This window comes from Narcine bancroftii, chromosome 9, assembly GCF_036971445.1.
Source record: "Narcine bancroftii isolate sNarBan1 chromosome 9, sNarBan1.hap1, whole genome shotgun sequence".
Classification (NCBI taxonomy): Eukaryota; Metazoa; Chordata; class Chondrichthyes; order Torpediniformes; family Narcinidae; genus Narcine; species Narcine bancroftii.
The window spans coordinates 19451191-19468765 of NC_091477.1; the positions used below are offsets into that span (position 1 = coordinate 19451191).

The 17575-nt window shown below is 40.3% G+C and overlaps 1 protein-coding gene across 1 annotated transcript in view; it reads left to right on the forward strand.

Moving 5' to 3' along the window:
• The first annotated feature begins 2612 nt into the window (after positions 1 to 2612).
• Positions 2613 to 17575, forward strand: part of LOC138742842 (organic cation/carnitine transporter 2-like) — a 55763-nt gene continuing 40800 nt past the window's right edge. Inside the window, exon 1 of the mRNA XM_069897765.1 lies at positions 2613 to 3056. Coding sequence (XP_069753866.1) covers positions 2634 to 3056 — 423 coding nt within the window. The 5' untranslated portion in view covers positions 2613 to 2633. The remainder of the gene's footprint in view (positions 3057 to 17575) is intronic.

Genomic DNA, 17575 nt, shown 5'->3' on the forward strand with positions numbered 1-17575 from the left:
TGATTCGGAGCCGAACAGGAGTGTGGGTATGATAACGGCTCTGTATACGCTTATCTTTGTGAGGTTTTTCAGTTGGTTGTTTTTCCAGACTCTTTTGTGTAGTCTTCCAAAGGCGCTATTTGCCTTGGCGAGTCTGTTGTCTATCTCATTGTCGATCCTTGCATCTGATGAAATGGTGCAGCCGAGATAGGTAAACTGGTTGACCGTTTTGAGTTTTGTGTGCCCGATGGAGATGTGGGGGGGCTGGTAGTCATGGTGGGGAGCTGGCTGATAGAGGACCTCAGTTTTCTTCAGGCTGACTTCCAGGCCAAACATTTTGGCAGTTTCCGCAAAGCAGGACGTCAAGCGCTGAAGAGCTGGCTCTGAATGGGCAACTAAAGCGGCATCGTCTGCAAAGAGTAGTTCACGGACAAGTTTCTCTTGTGTTTAATTTCTAAATTAAACCATATTGAAGCACCTAAATTTTCCTTGTGATTAATACAAATAAAAATCTAATTTTAGCTGCCCAATAATAAAACCTAAAGTTAGGTAATGCCAAGCCCCTATCCTTTTTAATATTGTGAAGGAAAACATTTTTAAGACGGGTCACTTACTTTTTCATTAAAAGAGAATATAACAGAATCAACTAAATTTAAAAAGAGGATTTGGGAACAAAAACAGATACAGCTTGAAAAATATATAAAAATTTAGGAAGATTATTCATCTTGATAATATTGACACATCCAATTAATGTCATCAAAAGACCACTGTGTTAAGGACTTCTTGACATAACTCATTAAAAAAAATTTTATTTAAACAAATTATTGAATACCTACATAGATGAACTGATTTTTAGCTATTTTAAAGGAATAGAAAAATCTAAAGAGCAGGAAGAACTCAAAACAAACATCTCACTCTTCTACAAATTCAATTTATATCCTGAAAATTGCCCAAATTGATAAAGAAGTGATTAAAATAGATGGAATTAATATACAATAAAAGATCACCTGAATAAAAAGACAGCGTATAAACACTTCCTGCTCTTGTGATTCATGAGATATCAGCTGATTGCTGAAAAGCCACTGCTAAAGGTGCTAAAGCCAAATTAAATAATAATGGGGTTAAAGGACATTCCTGTCTGGTACCACAGTAGGAAGGACTGAATAAATGAGGTGGACTTACTCATTATTGCAGGGTTGGGAGAAGATTGATCCAACACAGGATCAAACCAACAGGTAAAATTTCCAGCAAGCATAAGAGAATACAAGTCCAGACCAGATAAGGAAGAAAAAAAACATTTAAAAAAACCACACATCATCTACATTACGGGCATAAACATTAGCAAGGACCATTAATTTATTATACAATTTCCACCATGTTATTCTATGCAATTTTCCTCACCCAACAGAATCCCACCACCTGGCATATTTAGCCATCCCCTCTCCACTTTTCATCGGGATTGCTCCCTGTGTCTACCTCAAACTCATCTCTTCCAACTAATTACCCCATTGGCACCTACCCCTGTGACAGTAAAAAGTGCTACACTTCCAGGTACACCTTCTCTCTCATTGCTATTTGGGGCCCTAGCAAATCTCTACAGATGTGTGGTAGAAAGTGTGCAGACTGGCTGCATCACAATCTGGTATGGGGACAGTAATACATCGGAGAGCTCTCCATCAGGTAGTGGACATAATTCAGGACATTACAGGCAAAAACCCTTCCCGCTATCGAGAACATCTACAGCAGCAGCAATCATCAAGGATCCACACCATCCAGTACGTGCTCGGTTCTCGCTGCTACCATCAGGAAAGACGTCTAGGTGCCACAAAATTCTCACCACCAGATTCAGGTACAGCTGGTACCCCTCCACAACAAACTCCATCAGGGACCCATCAAATGTCAATTACTTGCAAACTTCCTTGATTTTCTTATTTATTCTCTGTATTGCATTTTTTTTTTTTACAATCATTATCTGTCTACAGTTCTTTATTTGTTTACATGTATACGCTGTACAGTTTTTTTTTGGACTACCAATTAATGGTAATTTTGCCTTGCCCGCAGAAAAAAAATCTCAGAGTTGTATGGCTATCGTACTCTGACAATAAATCTGAATCTGGCCATGGCCTCGTGTACTGCGCAATTGAGGTCAGACAAATTAGAGCAATTCTGTTCTTTATATTCCTCTTGCAGTCTCCAAAGAGACGAATTTAATAGCAACCTGCAAATTCTGTTAGCCCCTCCCTCTCTCTCTCTCTTTCTCTTTCCCATCCCTCTGTCTCCCTTCTGCCAACTGCCTACCCCTTCCCTTTCTTCTATCAGAGAACTATCCATTTTCACCCTCTGGTGCTCATTTCTCTTCTGCGCCTGCAACGTCTGTTCCCTCCCTTTCCTTCCTCCTACCTTTTCCCAATCAGATACCTCCAGGGTTTTCAACGGTCTTGAAGAAGAACCCGAGTCCGGACCGTCTGCCACCCTGTGCTTCCTCAGGACACTGCGTGCCCTGTTGAGTTTTTCCACCACTTTTATACATTGCACTTCTTCTTGACTACAAAAGGCTGTTTTCGATTCTGGGGCGAATGGCAGACGTTGCCAAGTGCTTGTAGACCACTGTTTTTTCGAGACAATCCGGTTCTGTAACTTCTGAAGCGCCCGGGATGGAAGTCGCTGCCGTCGATGCAGATGTACCTGAGGTGCGGGATTACGAGGAAATTACCGCTTTCCTGGGAGACTGGGGGCCGTTCCAGAAACTTATCTTCCTCCTTTTGAGTGTCAGCATCTTTCCCAACGGTTTCACTGGACTGTCCATAGTTTTCGTCGGGGATGTGCCAGATCATCGCTGCTCAATCCCCGCGAATCTCAACCTCAGCGAAGCCTGGATGAACAGGACGATCCCGCTGGTGCCAGGAGACGATCCCCACTACAGCAAGTGCAGCCGCTACCGCCTGGACGTGATCGTGAACCTTTCGGAGACTTTCCCCGACCCAGATTTGGTCAACATGTCTGGGGTCGAACAGGAGCCGTGTCTGGATGGGTGGGAGTACAGTCGGGAGCAATACATCTCCACCATCGTCAGCGAGGTTGGTGAATGCAGCGACCCTGCGTTGGTATCGGCCGCAGGTGGTCGCTTTGCTCAAGCCCCGCTTGGTTCTCTTAGTTCTCAGAAATCTGTCCTTCTCTGTTTGAAATGAACACAACGACTGGATTTTCTCAGCCATCCAGGTTGGAGAATAGCAAAGGTTCAGCGCCCTTAGGAAGGATTTTCTTCTCATCATTGCTAAATCCGAGTTTTAAAATCGTACCCTCCCCCCCCCCTTAAGAAACAAACTTCTCGGCCACGTCCTCTTTGCATCTTTCCTGTCAAGTACTTGAAGTTCCCACAAAATCACTTCTTATTCTTCCAATCCTGACATTCCCAGTTTGCACAATCTCTTGAACAATCTCAACAGGTACACTGCAGCAATCATCGTTTCCCGGGACTGGAACAAAAACTGCACGGTAAACGTTTGGATTTTTGTCTCATCAACACCCATACAATTAGAAAATAAACCCACCCATTATAAAAGGTAACAAACCCTTTACCCCCCCCCCCCACCATGTTGCAGTTTCATGTTTGTAATCAGTGCCTTGTGTAGATACACACCAAAGTCCAATTAAGTATCAATGTAATCCAATTACTCATCATTTAACAAGCACAACAGTTAGTCAGGTGCATCAAATTTTCCCAATTTCCATCAGCAATGATCTTGTTCACTCATTCTGCTCTGTCTATATACCCTCAAAGCCTTTCCACATAAAGGCTTACGGGCTTACAATCTGAGTTTGTAATTTTGCCTTCCAAATCCTTGATAAAGGTTATGAAAAGCGAGAGCTCAATTCTTTTAATATCCCATTGCCTTGTTTATTTACATGATTTTTTTTGTTACCCACTTCTCATTTCATAGAGTAATTGTTGGTATTACATGTGCTGCAACTTTGTCAGTCAACTTCTCTTAATTGCCTCGTTTATTTACATGATTTTTTTTGTTACCCACTTCTCATTTCATAGAGTAATTGTTGGTATTACATATCCTGCAATCTTGTCAGTCAACTTCTCTGTGAGCATTTGTCTGTGAAAAATTATGATATACCAGTCCCCAGTTTGTCAGAATGATTTCATAAGGTCACATTTACTGGGCAATCTAGAGAGTTTGGTGTTGAAAAATTAAAATTAAATACCAGTTTCTGATAAATCTTATAAGTTTGCCAAAACATTTTAGAATGCATTCTTCCACACAATGCATCTGGAGGCATATATAAGCCAGTTTGGAAAAAAGGGAAGAACATTAATTCTGGAAATTCAGGACATGGTGGATTTTTAATACTAGTACTGTAGAAACATGGTATATTTTACTCAATCACTCTGTTTTTCAATAAAGTCTGGAGTATTAATTCAATTTAATTCCCACAACTGCTTTGATGATATTGGAACTCATGTTTCAAGATTCTTCATCCAGCTTCTGAATTACCAATTCACTAATTTAACCATATTGTCACAATTTCTTCTTTCATCTTTGTAAAGTCTTATGCTTTATTTAGTTTATTTTATCAAAATAGTTTCATGCCATTGAGAATACTCCATTTTAACAAGATTCCAGTCAGGAAAATTAAAGACAGTATTTAATTTGAGCAAAAAAGAGGCCCTCAGCAGACAAGGCAGATTCCTTGGAGAGAAAATGATAATTAACATTTTGAATTGGATGGCATTTTTGAGATTAAGACTCTTGAGGAACGGAAGGTATAAAGCACATATGCAGGAGGATGGAGGACCAGGTAACAGAATAATGGACAAATCAAAGTAGAGGAGGAGAAACGGATGGGAGGACAGACCAATGAGGGTGGGTGGGATGAGGAGAAGGGTATGTGGACAGTTTTACAGTCAGTTAGGTTGGATGAGGTGCACCTGGAATATCTGCTTATGGCCCTGAATGGAGGTGAGGGGGTTGGATTGGGGGGGGGGGGGGTTAAATGTACGGATGTTTTGCACCTTCTGCAGTTGCAGGAAGGGATTTATAAAGTGGTGGAAGGATTGGTTGAGAAGGAAAGCTGAATCCGAATGTCAATGGAGAGACTATTCCTTGCAAAAAGTGGAAATAGGCTTGGAGGGGAAGATGTGGTGTTGGTGGATCATGTTGAATTTGGTGGAAATGCCAAAGAATGATGTGGTGGCAGATGGAATGAAATGTGAGAACCAAAGGAACTCTATCCTTGTTCAATTTGGGGGAAGGCAGAGTGAAAGTGGAAGCGAAGTTAAACAAGGAAATCTGCAGATGCTGGGATGAGTGCAGGTCACACGCCATCCATAGGAAGTAAAGGGCAACAAATGTGTTGAGCCTGGAAATGAGATGTGGGAGATACAGGTAAGGGCTTTATCAATGCATGTGTTCGATGCACGTGATGTGGCTTCCTCTAATAGACCAAATGTAGATGAGCTGACTGTTTTACTGAGGACTTGCTTTCTGTTCACAGGCTGCAGTTTAAACCTTGAGGGCCAGTCACTTGAACTCTTTGGCTAGTCCCACACAAACCTGCCTGTCTTTTGCCTCATCTGTTGGCAGGATAAGGATAAACATATACTTGAGGAATCGTGCATTGCATTGCACTTGTTAGCCAAAAATCAAATGGCATGAACATTGAATTTTCAGTTTTTAGATTATCCACATTCCACACCCCCATATCATTCCTTCAGATGATTTGGAATGTTTTTTCAGGTGATTCTGCATTTTGATGGGATGATGACTGGAGAGATCCATTTGCGGCATTGCAATCTTTCTTTACTTTTGGCCTATTATCAGACAGCTGAACTGTCTTGTTTATTGATCTCAGATAAATGGACTATTATCAAATAAACTGTAAACTATCTTCTATTACCTTTGTACCCATAAACAAGGTACAAGATTATAGCAGAATAATTATTAAATAAAATAACTAAATTAGTTTGCAATATGATGGTAAAAAGCAATTACTGTTATTCAAACAGTGAAAGTGTTTAAAAACCATGCATTTTTTGTCAACAGGGTGCTGGGATTTATTTGGGTCTGATCAAATTGAGGATTATCATCAAGGTTACACATAGTTGTGGTGATACCAAAGGATGATGGTCATCAGGAGAAAGGCAACACTAAGAAAACAAGTTAAAGACAGCAGAATTAAATGGGAGATTTAAAAAAGAGCAGTTGCTTGGAGGGCGAAATTGATGTGCAGCATGGAAGAAATATACGGTTTTGATTTCCCTAGTGTTGATTTCATCTTGTACGTTTACAACATTGAGCTGAATGTTCTTGGGATTATGTACACAGTCTAGTCACCCACCTCCAAAAACAACATGATAGCAACAGAGGGAGCAGAGAAGGGATTCACCAGGAATTTATCTGGTATGGAGGGCTGTAATTATAAGGAGAGATTGGACAGGCTGGTTTTATTCTCAATGGAACATACAAGATGAAATTATGACCATCTAAATGTTTATAAAATTTTGAGGGTCAAAAACAGGATAGATTGTCAGTCTTTTTCCCATGCCAGAGTCTGTAACTAGAGTGAACAAGGTGAGGGAAGACACTTAAAGGAGGTACGAGGGGGACACTTTTAGACAGCATAGTGTGGTTCTCTCAAACAGAAGAGGTTGTAGAGCCAAATAAAATTACTGGCATTAGGACAGGTAGATTGATAGGACTAACATGGAGGGACATAGATTCAATGCAAGCAAATGGGACTAGTGTTGTTTGACTTCATGGTCAGAATGGATGAGGTGGCCAAAAATCATGTTTATGTCCTGTATGATTCTATGGTTCTTGCCACGGTCAAGTTGGTGTCGGTTCCACCAGGGAGATTGGAGCAACAACTTGCCAATCTGAAATGGACACTAAAGGTCAAAGTGAGCTACAAGGATTTTTAGAAATATCAGTTCAATGCATAAAGTTTATCTTCAGGATTCTGCATGATCCAGCAAATGTATTTTTATTTTACAACCTTAAATGCAGACAGGACATAATCTGTTCCTGCTCTCCATAGGGAAAATATACAAGGGTCCAGCTCCTCTGGGAACCACACAAAGGGAAATCTGAAAGGAAAGCAGAAGTGGATGCTATTGTGCATCACCACATTTTACAGCCAACATGATGCATTGAATGACCAAAGGAACTGCTCACACTAACCATCCGAGACTCATGTGAACTAAACAATATTTATTTGTTTTGATGAAATATTTGTCCTGCATATGTACTGTCTGTATGTGTGCTTTGTCTGGTTGTGTGTCTGTGTGAATCAGAGATGTACTTGTAAATTCAGATGACAATAAACTGGATGTGACTTGATGGGTTCAAAGTTACATTACTCTAAAAATACTAAATTCAGCAGTATGTGTTGAAATTGTTACAGGCCACATTGAGCAACTAACACAATGATTAACTTCATTGATTTAATATTAAAATTGCAGCCAGTCTCCTGCTGAGTGCAAATATAATTATTGCTGGTTTGGCTATGTGTAGAGTTCTTCCTAATAATAGAAATTGTAAGAGATTACTAAGAGCTGTGTCTCACCAGTAAACCTATGATAATATAAACTTGGATCTGTGTGCAAAAGACAAGCTGTCTGAAAAGCATGTGAATTGAAGATTAGGAAGAAGCCTGCATAGCAGCCAAAGATTATTATCCTTATTTACCACAATGGTTTATGCTGGAATTGAATATTATTCTTTGACATTGTTTAAATTTCTCATGAAGAATAAAATCAATATTAAATTTAACAATTTTAAATTTTAGCAACTGATATAAATGTTCACTTCCAGTGGCAGAGACTCATGATCAGTGGGGTTGTGGGGTGGTGGTGGTTGGGAGGTGTAGTAAATGATGATGGAGGTGGTGAAAGCAGATCTCAAATAATTTAAATCTGGCTTTTTTCTCAGCTCTACTGAACTGATTTTTCAACATTAGCCTTACCAGACAATGCAAAAGTCTATCTGTATCTTAAATGTATTTAATTAGGCAGTGTCTACAGGCTTCCTTGGGTGGAAATTTCTAACGTTTCAGTACTCTCTGTGAAAAGCAGATTCTCCTCAACTCTATGTTAAATTTAGAGATTCCATGAATCTTGAAGTGATGTCCCCTTGTTCTAGTCTCACTTACCAGTGGAGTGAAACATGAAAGTCTGCAAATGCTGTGATTGTAGTAACACCACAGAAATGCTGGAGGAACTCAATAGATCTCGTAGTGTCCATAGGAGGTAAAAATATATTACTGACGTTCCAGGCTTGAGCCCTTTTTAAAGGTATGGTTTAAAGCAGGCAGACGTATGAATAAAAAAAATGGTGAGGGAGGAGTACATACTAACAGACAAAAAGTGTTCAAAAGATTTGGAGAAGAGGCCAAGATAGAGGAAAAGTGAGAATTGATTGATGGGGGTGGGTGGGGAAGGGGGGAGGGGTGGTGGCTGGTTGGCACTGTGAATGCAGAGCTGGGGTAATGGAGATGGGGGGGAAGAGAGAGACAGACAAACAGAGCTACAGGAAAGGAGACAGAGGGAAAGATGGTGGGGTGTCTAACAGAAACTGGAGAAGTCGATGTTAATGCCACTTGTTTGGAGGGTGCCCAGATGGAATATGTTGTTCCTCAAATTTGCGGCTGGTCTCAGACGGCCAGAGCTGAGACTAAGGTCAGACTTGTTGGGATAGGAATGGGGTTGGGAATTGAAATGGGTGGTCACTGGTAGATTTCTGCAATAGCGGCGGCAGAACTGAGGTGCTTAATGATGCGATTTTCCAGTCTGTGTTCAGCCTCTCCAATATAAAGGAGACCACAACAGGGACACGATTTCACTGTCAATGTATTGTTCAGATGGCTGGCTCCTCCCCTGGCTCCACCCTCACCTATCCCAATATAAATCCTGGTTTTCCCGCCTTAACTCAGATTCATCTAAGGACTATTGTAAGCTATTAAAAGCGTGTTTATACTCCTCACGTCTCTGAGTTCATTCAGTCGCACTACAATTATAATAGCTTACTTTGAAACAGGATGGAAGAACTGTTGGAGCCAGGCGTACTCCAGATTGACCCTCAGTCCCCTGAGGCCCAGGAGGAATTCACCTACTGGCTGGAGTGTTTCCAGTCCTACTTGATGGCCACACATCTTCAACAGGGATGGTCTCCTGAAATCGGCAATTCTCTCTCGAGTCAGCCACAAAGGATATGCTATCATTAGAGACTGTGCTACCTACAAGTTGGCCTTAAAAGACTTGAAGGTCCTCTACACAAGGCTTCAGAATGATGGGCTGGCGAGGCACCGACTCTCTCAAACTCGGCAGTGTCCGAATGAGTCTCTGGATGACTATATTCTTGAACTGTGGACCCTGACCAGAAAATGCCACTACAAACCAGCCATAGCCTGGGTGAGAGAGGAAGAACAAATCCGGGACACCCTCGTGCCAGGAATGAAGTTGAGGCAAATGAGGCAGTGACTGCTAGAGATGGGGAAGAAAGACTTGGCCAGAACCCTGGAGTTGGGGTAAAAGGAACCCAGAGAGGGTGACTGTGTGTGCATCCCTGAATCATTGCTCGACCTGTACCCGAGTCCTGAAAGACTGGCCCCCACCCCTCCATGTTGTTCATCACCAGTGTCTTCTTGCTGAACCTCATGGCGGGACCTGCCACCGGAAGTGAAGCATTGCGGTGAACCATGGCAGCCATCTTTCTGCACCTCAAGGTCGGTGCTACCTAGTCCATCATCGGATCAAGGTGGAGAGCAGCACCATCTTGTCTGCCCTCGGGCCAAGAGGAGAGAGTTGACATCATGGAGAGCGATGGGGTTTAGGCATCGGTACTGGCATCAGTCATCCTGAATCACCAATTGAATAACTCGACGACGGAGATAAAAGTAAACAGACATTTGACTGACTGCTTAGTAGATACTGGCTCCATAGAGAGCTTTATAAAATCTGTGCTGGCTCTGCAGTACAACTTAAGAGTATACCCGATGGACTATCATATTTTCTTAGCTTTGCACTCATCTCGGAGTGCATTCAGTCATGCTACATACAGTTGATGACTCCTGCAGGTATACAAGTGAAGTGTTGTTTTACTTGGAAGGACTGTTTTGGGGCCTAAATGTTGGGAGCTGTCAGCTATGTGGAGCACCTCCTGCAATCATAGATGTAGGTGCCATGCTCCTCCCCTCTCTGCCTTCCACAGGAGCCACTCCCTCCATCATTGTTCGGTCCTCCCTTCCACCCCCTTGTCATCTACCCTTGTGACTACAGGAGATGCCTCACTTGCACCCACAGCCCTCCATCATCACCATTTGGGGCCTCAAACAGACCTTCCAAGTGAAGCAACACTTCTCTTGTGAATCTACAGGGATCATCTACTGCATCCTGTGCTCATGTTGTGGACTCCTCTGCATCAGATAGACTGGACACAGACTGAGATTGCTTTGTTGATCACCTTGGCTCTGGCCACTGCAATAGAGGGATCTTCTTTTGTAACCTTTTTCAATTCCCCACCCTATTCACTTCTTGACATATCTGTCCATGGTCACTTGCCCTGCCAGATTGAGACCACCTGCAAACTGGAGGATTAATGTCTCATATTCCATGAAGTCATCCTCCCACATGATGGCATTAACTTCAACTTTTCTGGCTCCCATTACCCACCACCCCTCATCTTTCCCTATGTTTCCCCCTCTCCCCCTCTCCCCCTCTCCCCCTCTCCCCCTCTCCCCCTCTCCCCCTCTCCCCCTCTCCCCCTCTCCCCCTCTCCCCCCCCACCTCCCCCCCACTCCTGGCCATCAGTCCCCCCTCCACTACCAGCCATCATTCACCCCCCCTCCCGTGATGTGCTACTGCTTAAAATGGGGTGAGTGGGTGCATCCACAATGTTCTGATACCACAAACAGTGGGTGGGGGGAGGGGAGCTGCCGCAATTGGGATGCAGGGTGTTGCCGTTATGTACTGCTCCTGTTCGCAGTGATGGCTCAATACTGGAGTACGGGAGCAATGGCTGTCTTATTTACCCATAATCCCCCACACCAGTGGAACCATTTTGCCAATTTTTCAACATTCATCTGTTTCCCTCTATCCAGTGTATATCTTCAAATAAACACCAGAAAATTTGTTAAACATGATCTTGCCTTCCTGAATCCATGCTGCATTTGCATAGACCTTGTAAAGTCTCTTCCGTTTCACTGATGTGCCTTGGAAAAGTACACTTCAAAGCGTCATCCCTTTGCCATTGTAAGAGTAGACCCAACAGAGGTATCAGCAGGCTGTCTCCAGCAGTAATGATATTGGAAGTCCATGAAGATAGAACATAAAATCTATTATTAATAAGGAAACTTTCTTATCAATACCAATACCCATCTCTCTCTCTCTCAAAAAATGTTGTCCATGTTTTTTCACTCACTCGCAGGATGCATTGAGGATTTTGAAGAATCTTATCCATATTGAGGTTTTCAATTTTATTTGCTCCAAGAGTGGCTTTTTAAAGCTACCAGCTAAGACCTGAAGTAAATGAGTATTGGACTGGGAGAATAATTATTGGTTCTAGAACCAGGTTTTTTTTAAAAGATTTATCTTGTCCCATTGTAGCAGCCTTGGCTTCATCCATCCATGGCAATGTAGGTAATGTGTTCTTTGCCACTATCCTGATACTAAATAGGTCATATTTAGAACAGGCTATCTGCACAACTATCTGCACAACTTAAGTGAATCCTCTCCGCATCTCTTCATAATATCTGTGTGAAGACCTTGCTATGATTATGTTACCAATTTTTTTTCCTCAACCTTCAAAAAAATGAAATCTGATCCCTTCTTTAAATTTCTAATTATTTTAATGATATAATTTAGTGAAACTACCCATAGTGCCCAATTATATCATTGTGACTTATTAATCTACTAATCCACACACCTTTGGAACATGGGAGGAAACTGGGATTGTACCCATATGGCCATAGGGACAATGTACAAACTCCTCACAGACAGCAGTGCATTCAAACCTGGTTCTCTGGAGCTGCAGTAGCATTGCACTAACCCCCACGCTAACTGCCAACCATTTAGTATCCCATGATCTCTCTTTCTCCTCAAAGTTTACCTGAATTTATCTCAACCTTTTCTTGCCAGCTTTCTGGCTGAGCAACTCAGTACCAAGGCTGGTAATAAATTGTTGATATCATCTTTGGTTTCAAGGATGGGTTTAAGGAAGGAGGCACTTTAAAAATGTACTACTTGCCTGTAAAACACGTTTTTGCAGAAAACCAGAAATAGTGTCTCTTTTCACTTCTTTTATATATTCAGTTTGCTCATTTAAATGCTTATTTTGCAAGGTTCCACAATTCTGGTAAGATTCCTTATTTCCACAGATATTAATCCAGATTTATGAATATAAAACTCATTTGCATTGAGAGCATGAATAAAGGCAAATGTTGTAGGCAAGATGCATGTGTATCTTAATCACTACTGTATCAAAGTGATTGCCAAATTTTATAAAAGGTCTTCACTTGGTCCTATTTGTGCTCTTTGATACCACATTTTCATAATCTGCTAAAAGTAGAGTGTAACATACTAGGGTGACTTGTAGCCTCCAAAGATGATGTAAATGAAACGGAGAGTTCTCATTGTTGTCAACTAATCCAATTCAATTGATATACCAGATCAGAATAAGAACACAAGTCCAGCAAATAATGTGTATGGTAGTTGTAAACCAAGACATTGTGGTGAAAGCATTATATTTAACCACGTTTTTGAAGGAAAGAAAGAATTGATTGATATGTGTGGTTGCAGCTATCATCATTCTGTGTTGAAGAGGAAGTACTGTCCACATTTGCCCAATAAAAGACCAAAACATCATCCAGATCTGCTCTGTCCTGTAAATGCATTCTAAATTGACAAATTTTGATTATTAAAAAAATCATTGGATTATTTTAAGTAAATATACACCTGAAGTATATTTTCTATGAGTCAAGCACAAGCATTTTTTCTAAAATTAGTGAATATGTTTCTGTCAAACCTGAGACAGATAAAAAAAATAAACAAAAAGATATTTTACAATAAAAACATGACCAAGAAAAAAGTTTGAAGAACCATCCTCACCCTCCCTCAACACACCACTCAATGTTGCATTTTGGTAGATGATTACTGAAATTGTTAATTGCTTCTCTTATCACAATAGGGCAATATGCTTTTCTGAACTATTTCTTTGGACCCAATAAACAGGCTGGTGAATTGATAGAGATACTGAACATCTGAAGGCGATGCTTGCAACAGCTCAATATTATTTTTGATAATGGATCAGATTTTGCAATCAACAGCAAATTAACAATACTGGCTGTAGACCAGGAGCTAATTGCTGTGAAGATCATATCTGGAACAAGCTGCCAGAGGAAGCGATAGCGGGCACAATTACAATTTCCAAATCACTTAGACAGGTAAATGGATAGGCAGGGTTTACAAGGATATTGAGCAGTGCAGACAAATGGGATGACTAGTCCAGAATGCCATCTCAGTTGGCATGGATGAGTTGAGTTGGAGGGCCTGATCCACGCTATATGTCTCTGTGACTATCTCTCTCATTTTTGATCTTAAGGATTGGAACCAAATCACTAATGTTCTGATATGCTAAACATTTTGGAAAATAACACAGAAGTTATTTGTGTTTAAAAAGGCAAACAATGGCAGAGCAAGAAAAATGAATTAATCTCTCTTAGCTGAGTAAAATTCATCATGATTTGATTCAAATATTTAACCAGACAGAGTTCAAATCCAAAAGCTGAAGTGAGGACAATCAGATTAGTAGCATTGCCTGGCAAATTGAATCAGGACAGACTCATTATTTCATTGGGTGAGCTGTTGTTACTTTTGTAGGTCCAATTACTTGACAAAGGATCTCGATTACAAATGTTGCTAATCTTTGGTAGATATTTACTTGTCAATTAATGACCAAGTGATTGTAAGAGAGCAGTGTGGTATGAATGAAGTCAGTCAAAGTTGCTTAAATATCTTCCATAATCCACAACATACACTATGAGTTTATGGCAACAAAGGACTGGTACTAACATTGATAGAAAATTCGCTAAATAGCAGAAGCAAAAAGTGGGAGCATCGGGGGCATTTATTGGTTGTCTGCCTAGTGGAGACCACGGGGGTCAGTGTTGGGTCTGCTTCTTTTCATGCGATATGTTAACAATATGGATAACAGAATTGATTGCATTGTGGCTAAATCTGCAGATGATACCAAAATAGGGTGGAGGGACAGAGGTGTTGAGAATGAGGAAGTTTTGCAGAGAGATTTAGACAGGTTGGGGGAATAAGCAAAAAAGCGGCAGATTAAATACAGATTTGGGAAGTTTATGTTGAAAGAATGAATGAAGGTGCCATCTATTTTTATAATGGGGAGAGAATTTGGAAGTCTAAGTATACTTGGGAGTCCAAGTGCAGGATTCCATAACTGTTAACTTGCAGTTTGAGTAAGGGAGGCAAGTGCAATATCAGTATTTATTTTGAGAGGACTAGAATTCAAAACAAGGATGTAATGCTTTGTAAGGCATTGGTCAGTTTGGAATATATTCACATTTGGAATATTGTGATCAATTTTGAGTCCAATAGCTAAAGAAGGATGTTTTGGAGGGAAATGTATGAGAATGATTTCAGAGGTGAAAAGATTTAAATATGAGGAATGTTTGATGGCTCAGGGCCAATACACTCTGGAGTTCAAAAGGATGAGATGGGGGACCGTAGCAAGATGGTGTAGAAGACGTGTGTTCCACCTTTCCCCAGGTGGATTATTAAATTCCTCACTTTAAAAAGTATAAAAGTTATTAAAAATAATATTTATAGTTTTTTGAATAACAGTGATCCATCATGGCTACTAATGTGAAGAAATCTAAAACTCTACTTCAGAAGAAATTACCATACAAAAGTATCGACGATCTGAGGCCTACCTGCACAGCTGAATCCACAGAGTCGTTGTTGGGAGTTTTCAAACCTCAGAGGACTCCTGCCAATTCAAGTTTGACCTCGACGCCGATCCTGCAGTCGCAAGATGGCGCCGGCACTTTGGTGAGTTCGGTTGCAGCCGACCCGCGTGCACGTGAAGCTGTGCGTGCAGGCGGCCCAACTGACAAAGGGGCCCGTGAGCCCGCGACATTGCTTGGTGCCCTGGGACGAGCAGTGTAGCATCGGAGGACACCCATGCGTGTCCAGCAGTTCTGCCAGGCATGCACGGAGCATCCCTGGTCCGGGACCTTTTGGAAAAAGTGCCGGCATTGGGTGTCCAAACCCGCAGCCGCACAGTTAGAGGACCTATGGTGACTGAAGGTGAAGAGGAACTTACCTTATTGGAATTTGCCCAGGAGGAGGAGCTGTGGCTATGGAATTTTGATTGAACTCAGTGTTTACTGTTTTGGAAGGGATTGCTTTTCAAATGGATAATATGTCAAAATAAATGTCAACTCAAATAGCCCAAGGATTTATGGATGTGAAAATAAAGATGAAAACTTTGTTTGAAGAAATGTCAACTATGAAACAAGAAATGGCTGTAGTTAAGAGTGATATTAACAGATGTATAAAATCTTTTGATATAGTACAAGATAATTTTTTTTAAATTGAAACAGCTTTGAAGTTCTGATCCAATAAAATTTTTAAACATTGGATCCCAGAGGTATTGGGTAAAGAGTTTTTTCCTGAAGGTTTAGAACAGGATCGGGCCCATAGAGCATTGAGGAAAAAAAAACACTTCCTGGACAAACACCGAGGGCGGTCTTGATTCATTGTTTGAAGTATCAAAATAAAGAAATAATTTTACGAATGGCGGTTCAGAAAGCGCGGCAGAGTCAATCCCCGTTGATGATTCAAAACAATAGAGTGGTTTTTTATGCCGATTTGAGTCAAGAGGTTATTAGAAGATGACAGGAATTTAATTCAGCTAAAGATGTCTTATGGCGAAAGGGCTATAAGTTTGCTTTCGTTATCCTGAAATGTTGAAGGTTTTATATGGAAATTTTCAATCTCAATTTTTTGAGAATGATCACAATGCCTTGGTTTTTGCTAATTCATTGCCAGAATTGCGAAGAAGTGGGCAGTCTTCACCATCGTCTCCTAAGAGGAGGGTAAATGGAAATGGATGGAAATGGGAATGGGTTTGGAAAGAATGGAAAGAATGGAAAGAATGGAAAGAATGAAGAGCTGACACAAAGTCTTCTTGACATTGAAGATCCAGAACAATCATTGGGCTTGGAATCATTGGGTTGAATATATTTACTATATTTGATTGTTCTTAATTACATAATGAATATGTATCTGGCTGTGGGGGGGGGGGGTGGATGACACAAAGCTTTGACTGTCATCTACCACTAGTGGGTTTACAACACCCAGATTTTTAGGGTCTTACTACTTTTTGGGTGTTTTTTTTGGGGGGGAGGGTGTTTTTTTAAATTAAAAAAAAATTGTTTATTGAGGGGTGGGTTTTGTGTTGTGTTTGGTGTTTTTGAAGAACTATAAAGTGAAGCATTATTTTATAGAATGTAAATATTTTAGTAATTAGTAAAAATGTCTACTTTGAATTTTCCAAGTTTTAATGTTCAGGGATTAAATAATTCAATTAAGTGAAAGAGGGTATTGGCTTATATTGAAAAAAAAAAGAAAATTGATATTGCCTTTTTACAAGAAACACATTTTACTGAAAAGGAACATTTGAAATTGAAAGGAGATTGGGTTGGACGTGTTTTTTTTTCTTCTTTTAATTTTAAGGCAAGGGTGGTGATTTTGATTCATAAAAATTTATCATTTGAATTGGAATCTTCAGAGGGAAATGTAGGTAGAGTTTTATGGGTGAATTGTAGAATCTTTGCTAAATCTTGGACTTTGCTTAATCTTTATGCACCTAATGTAGATGATGAGTGGTTTATTTCAGAAGTTTTTTTTATTGTTAACTCAAGGTAATGAAAATATTTTAGTTGGGGGAGACTTTAATTGAGTTTTGGAATCTTTATTGGAAAGAAACCCAAAGAGTATTAGGAAATCAAAGACAGCAATACAGATCAAAGCGTTGATGAAAGATTTAAATCTGGTAGATATTTGGAGAAAGGTTAATACTACAGAGAAAGATTTTTCTTTTTATTCATCATGACATGATTTGTTTTCTAGAATTTATTTTTTTTTGGTATCAGCACACCCACAGGGTAGAGTATTGCAAGCTGAATATAAAAGTAAAATTCTATTTGACCATTCATTAATATATTTTTCTTGTGAAATTTCAGAAGTGGTATGTTCGTCATATAGCTGAAGGTTTAATGCAATGTTATTGAAAAAAAAACAGAGTTTGTTACTTTTGTTAAAGAGCATGTCTCTTTATTCTTGACTGAGAATATTAATTTTGTGTATAGTCATTTTGTAGTATGGGATGCGTTAAAAGCTTATTTGAGGGGACAGGTTATTAGTTATTCTACAAAAGTTAAGAAACAATTTATGGCAGAAAGTTTAATATTGGAAAATCAGATTGCTGAGTTAGAGAAAGATTTTCAGAAGGATGTGACTGAAGATAAAAAAATGCTGCATTAGTGAAATTGAAATTACGCTATA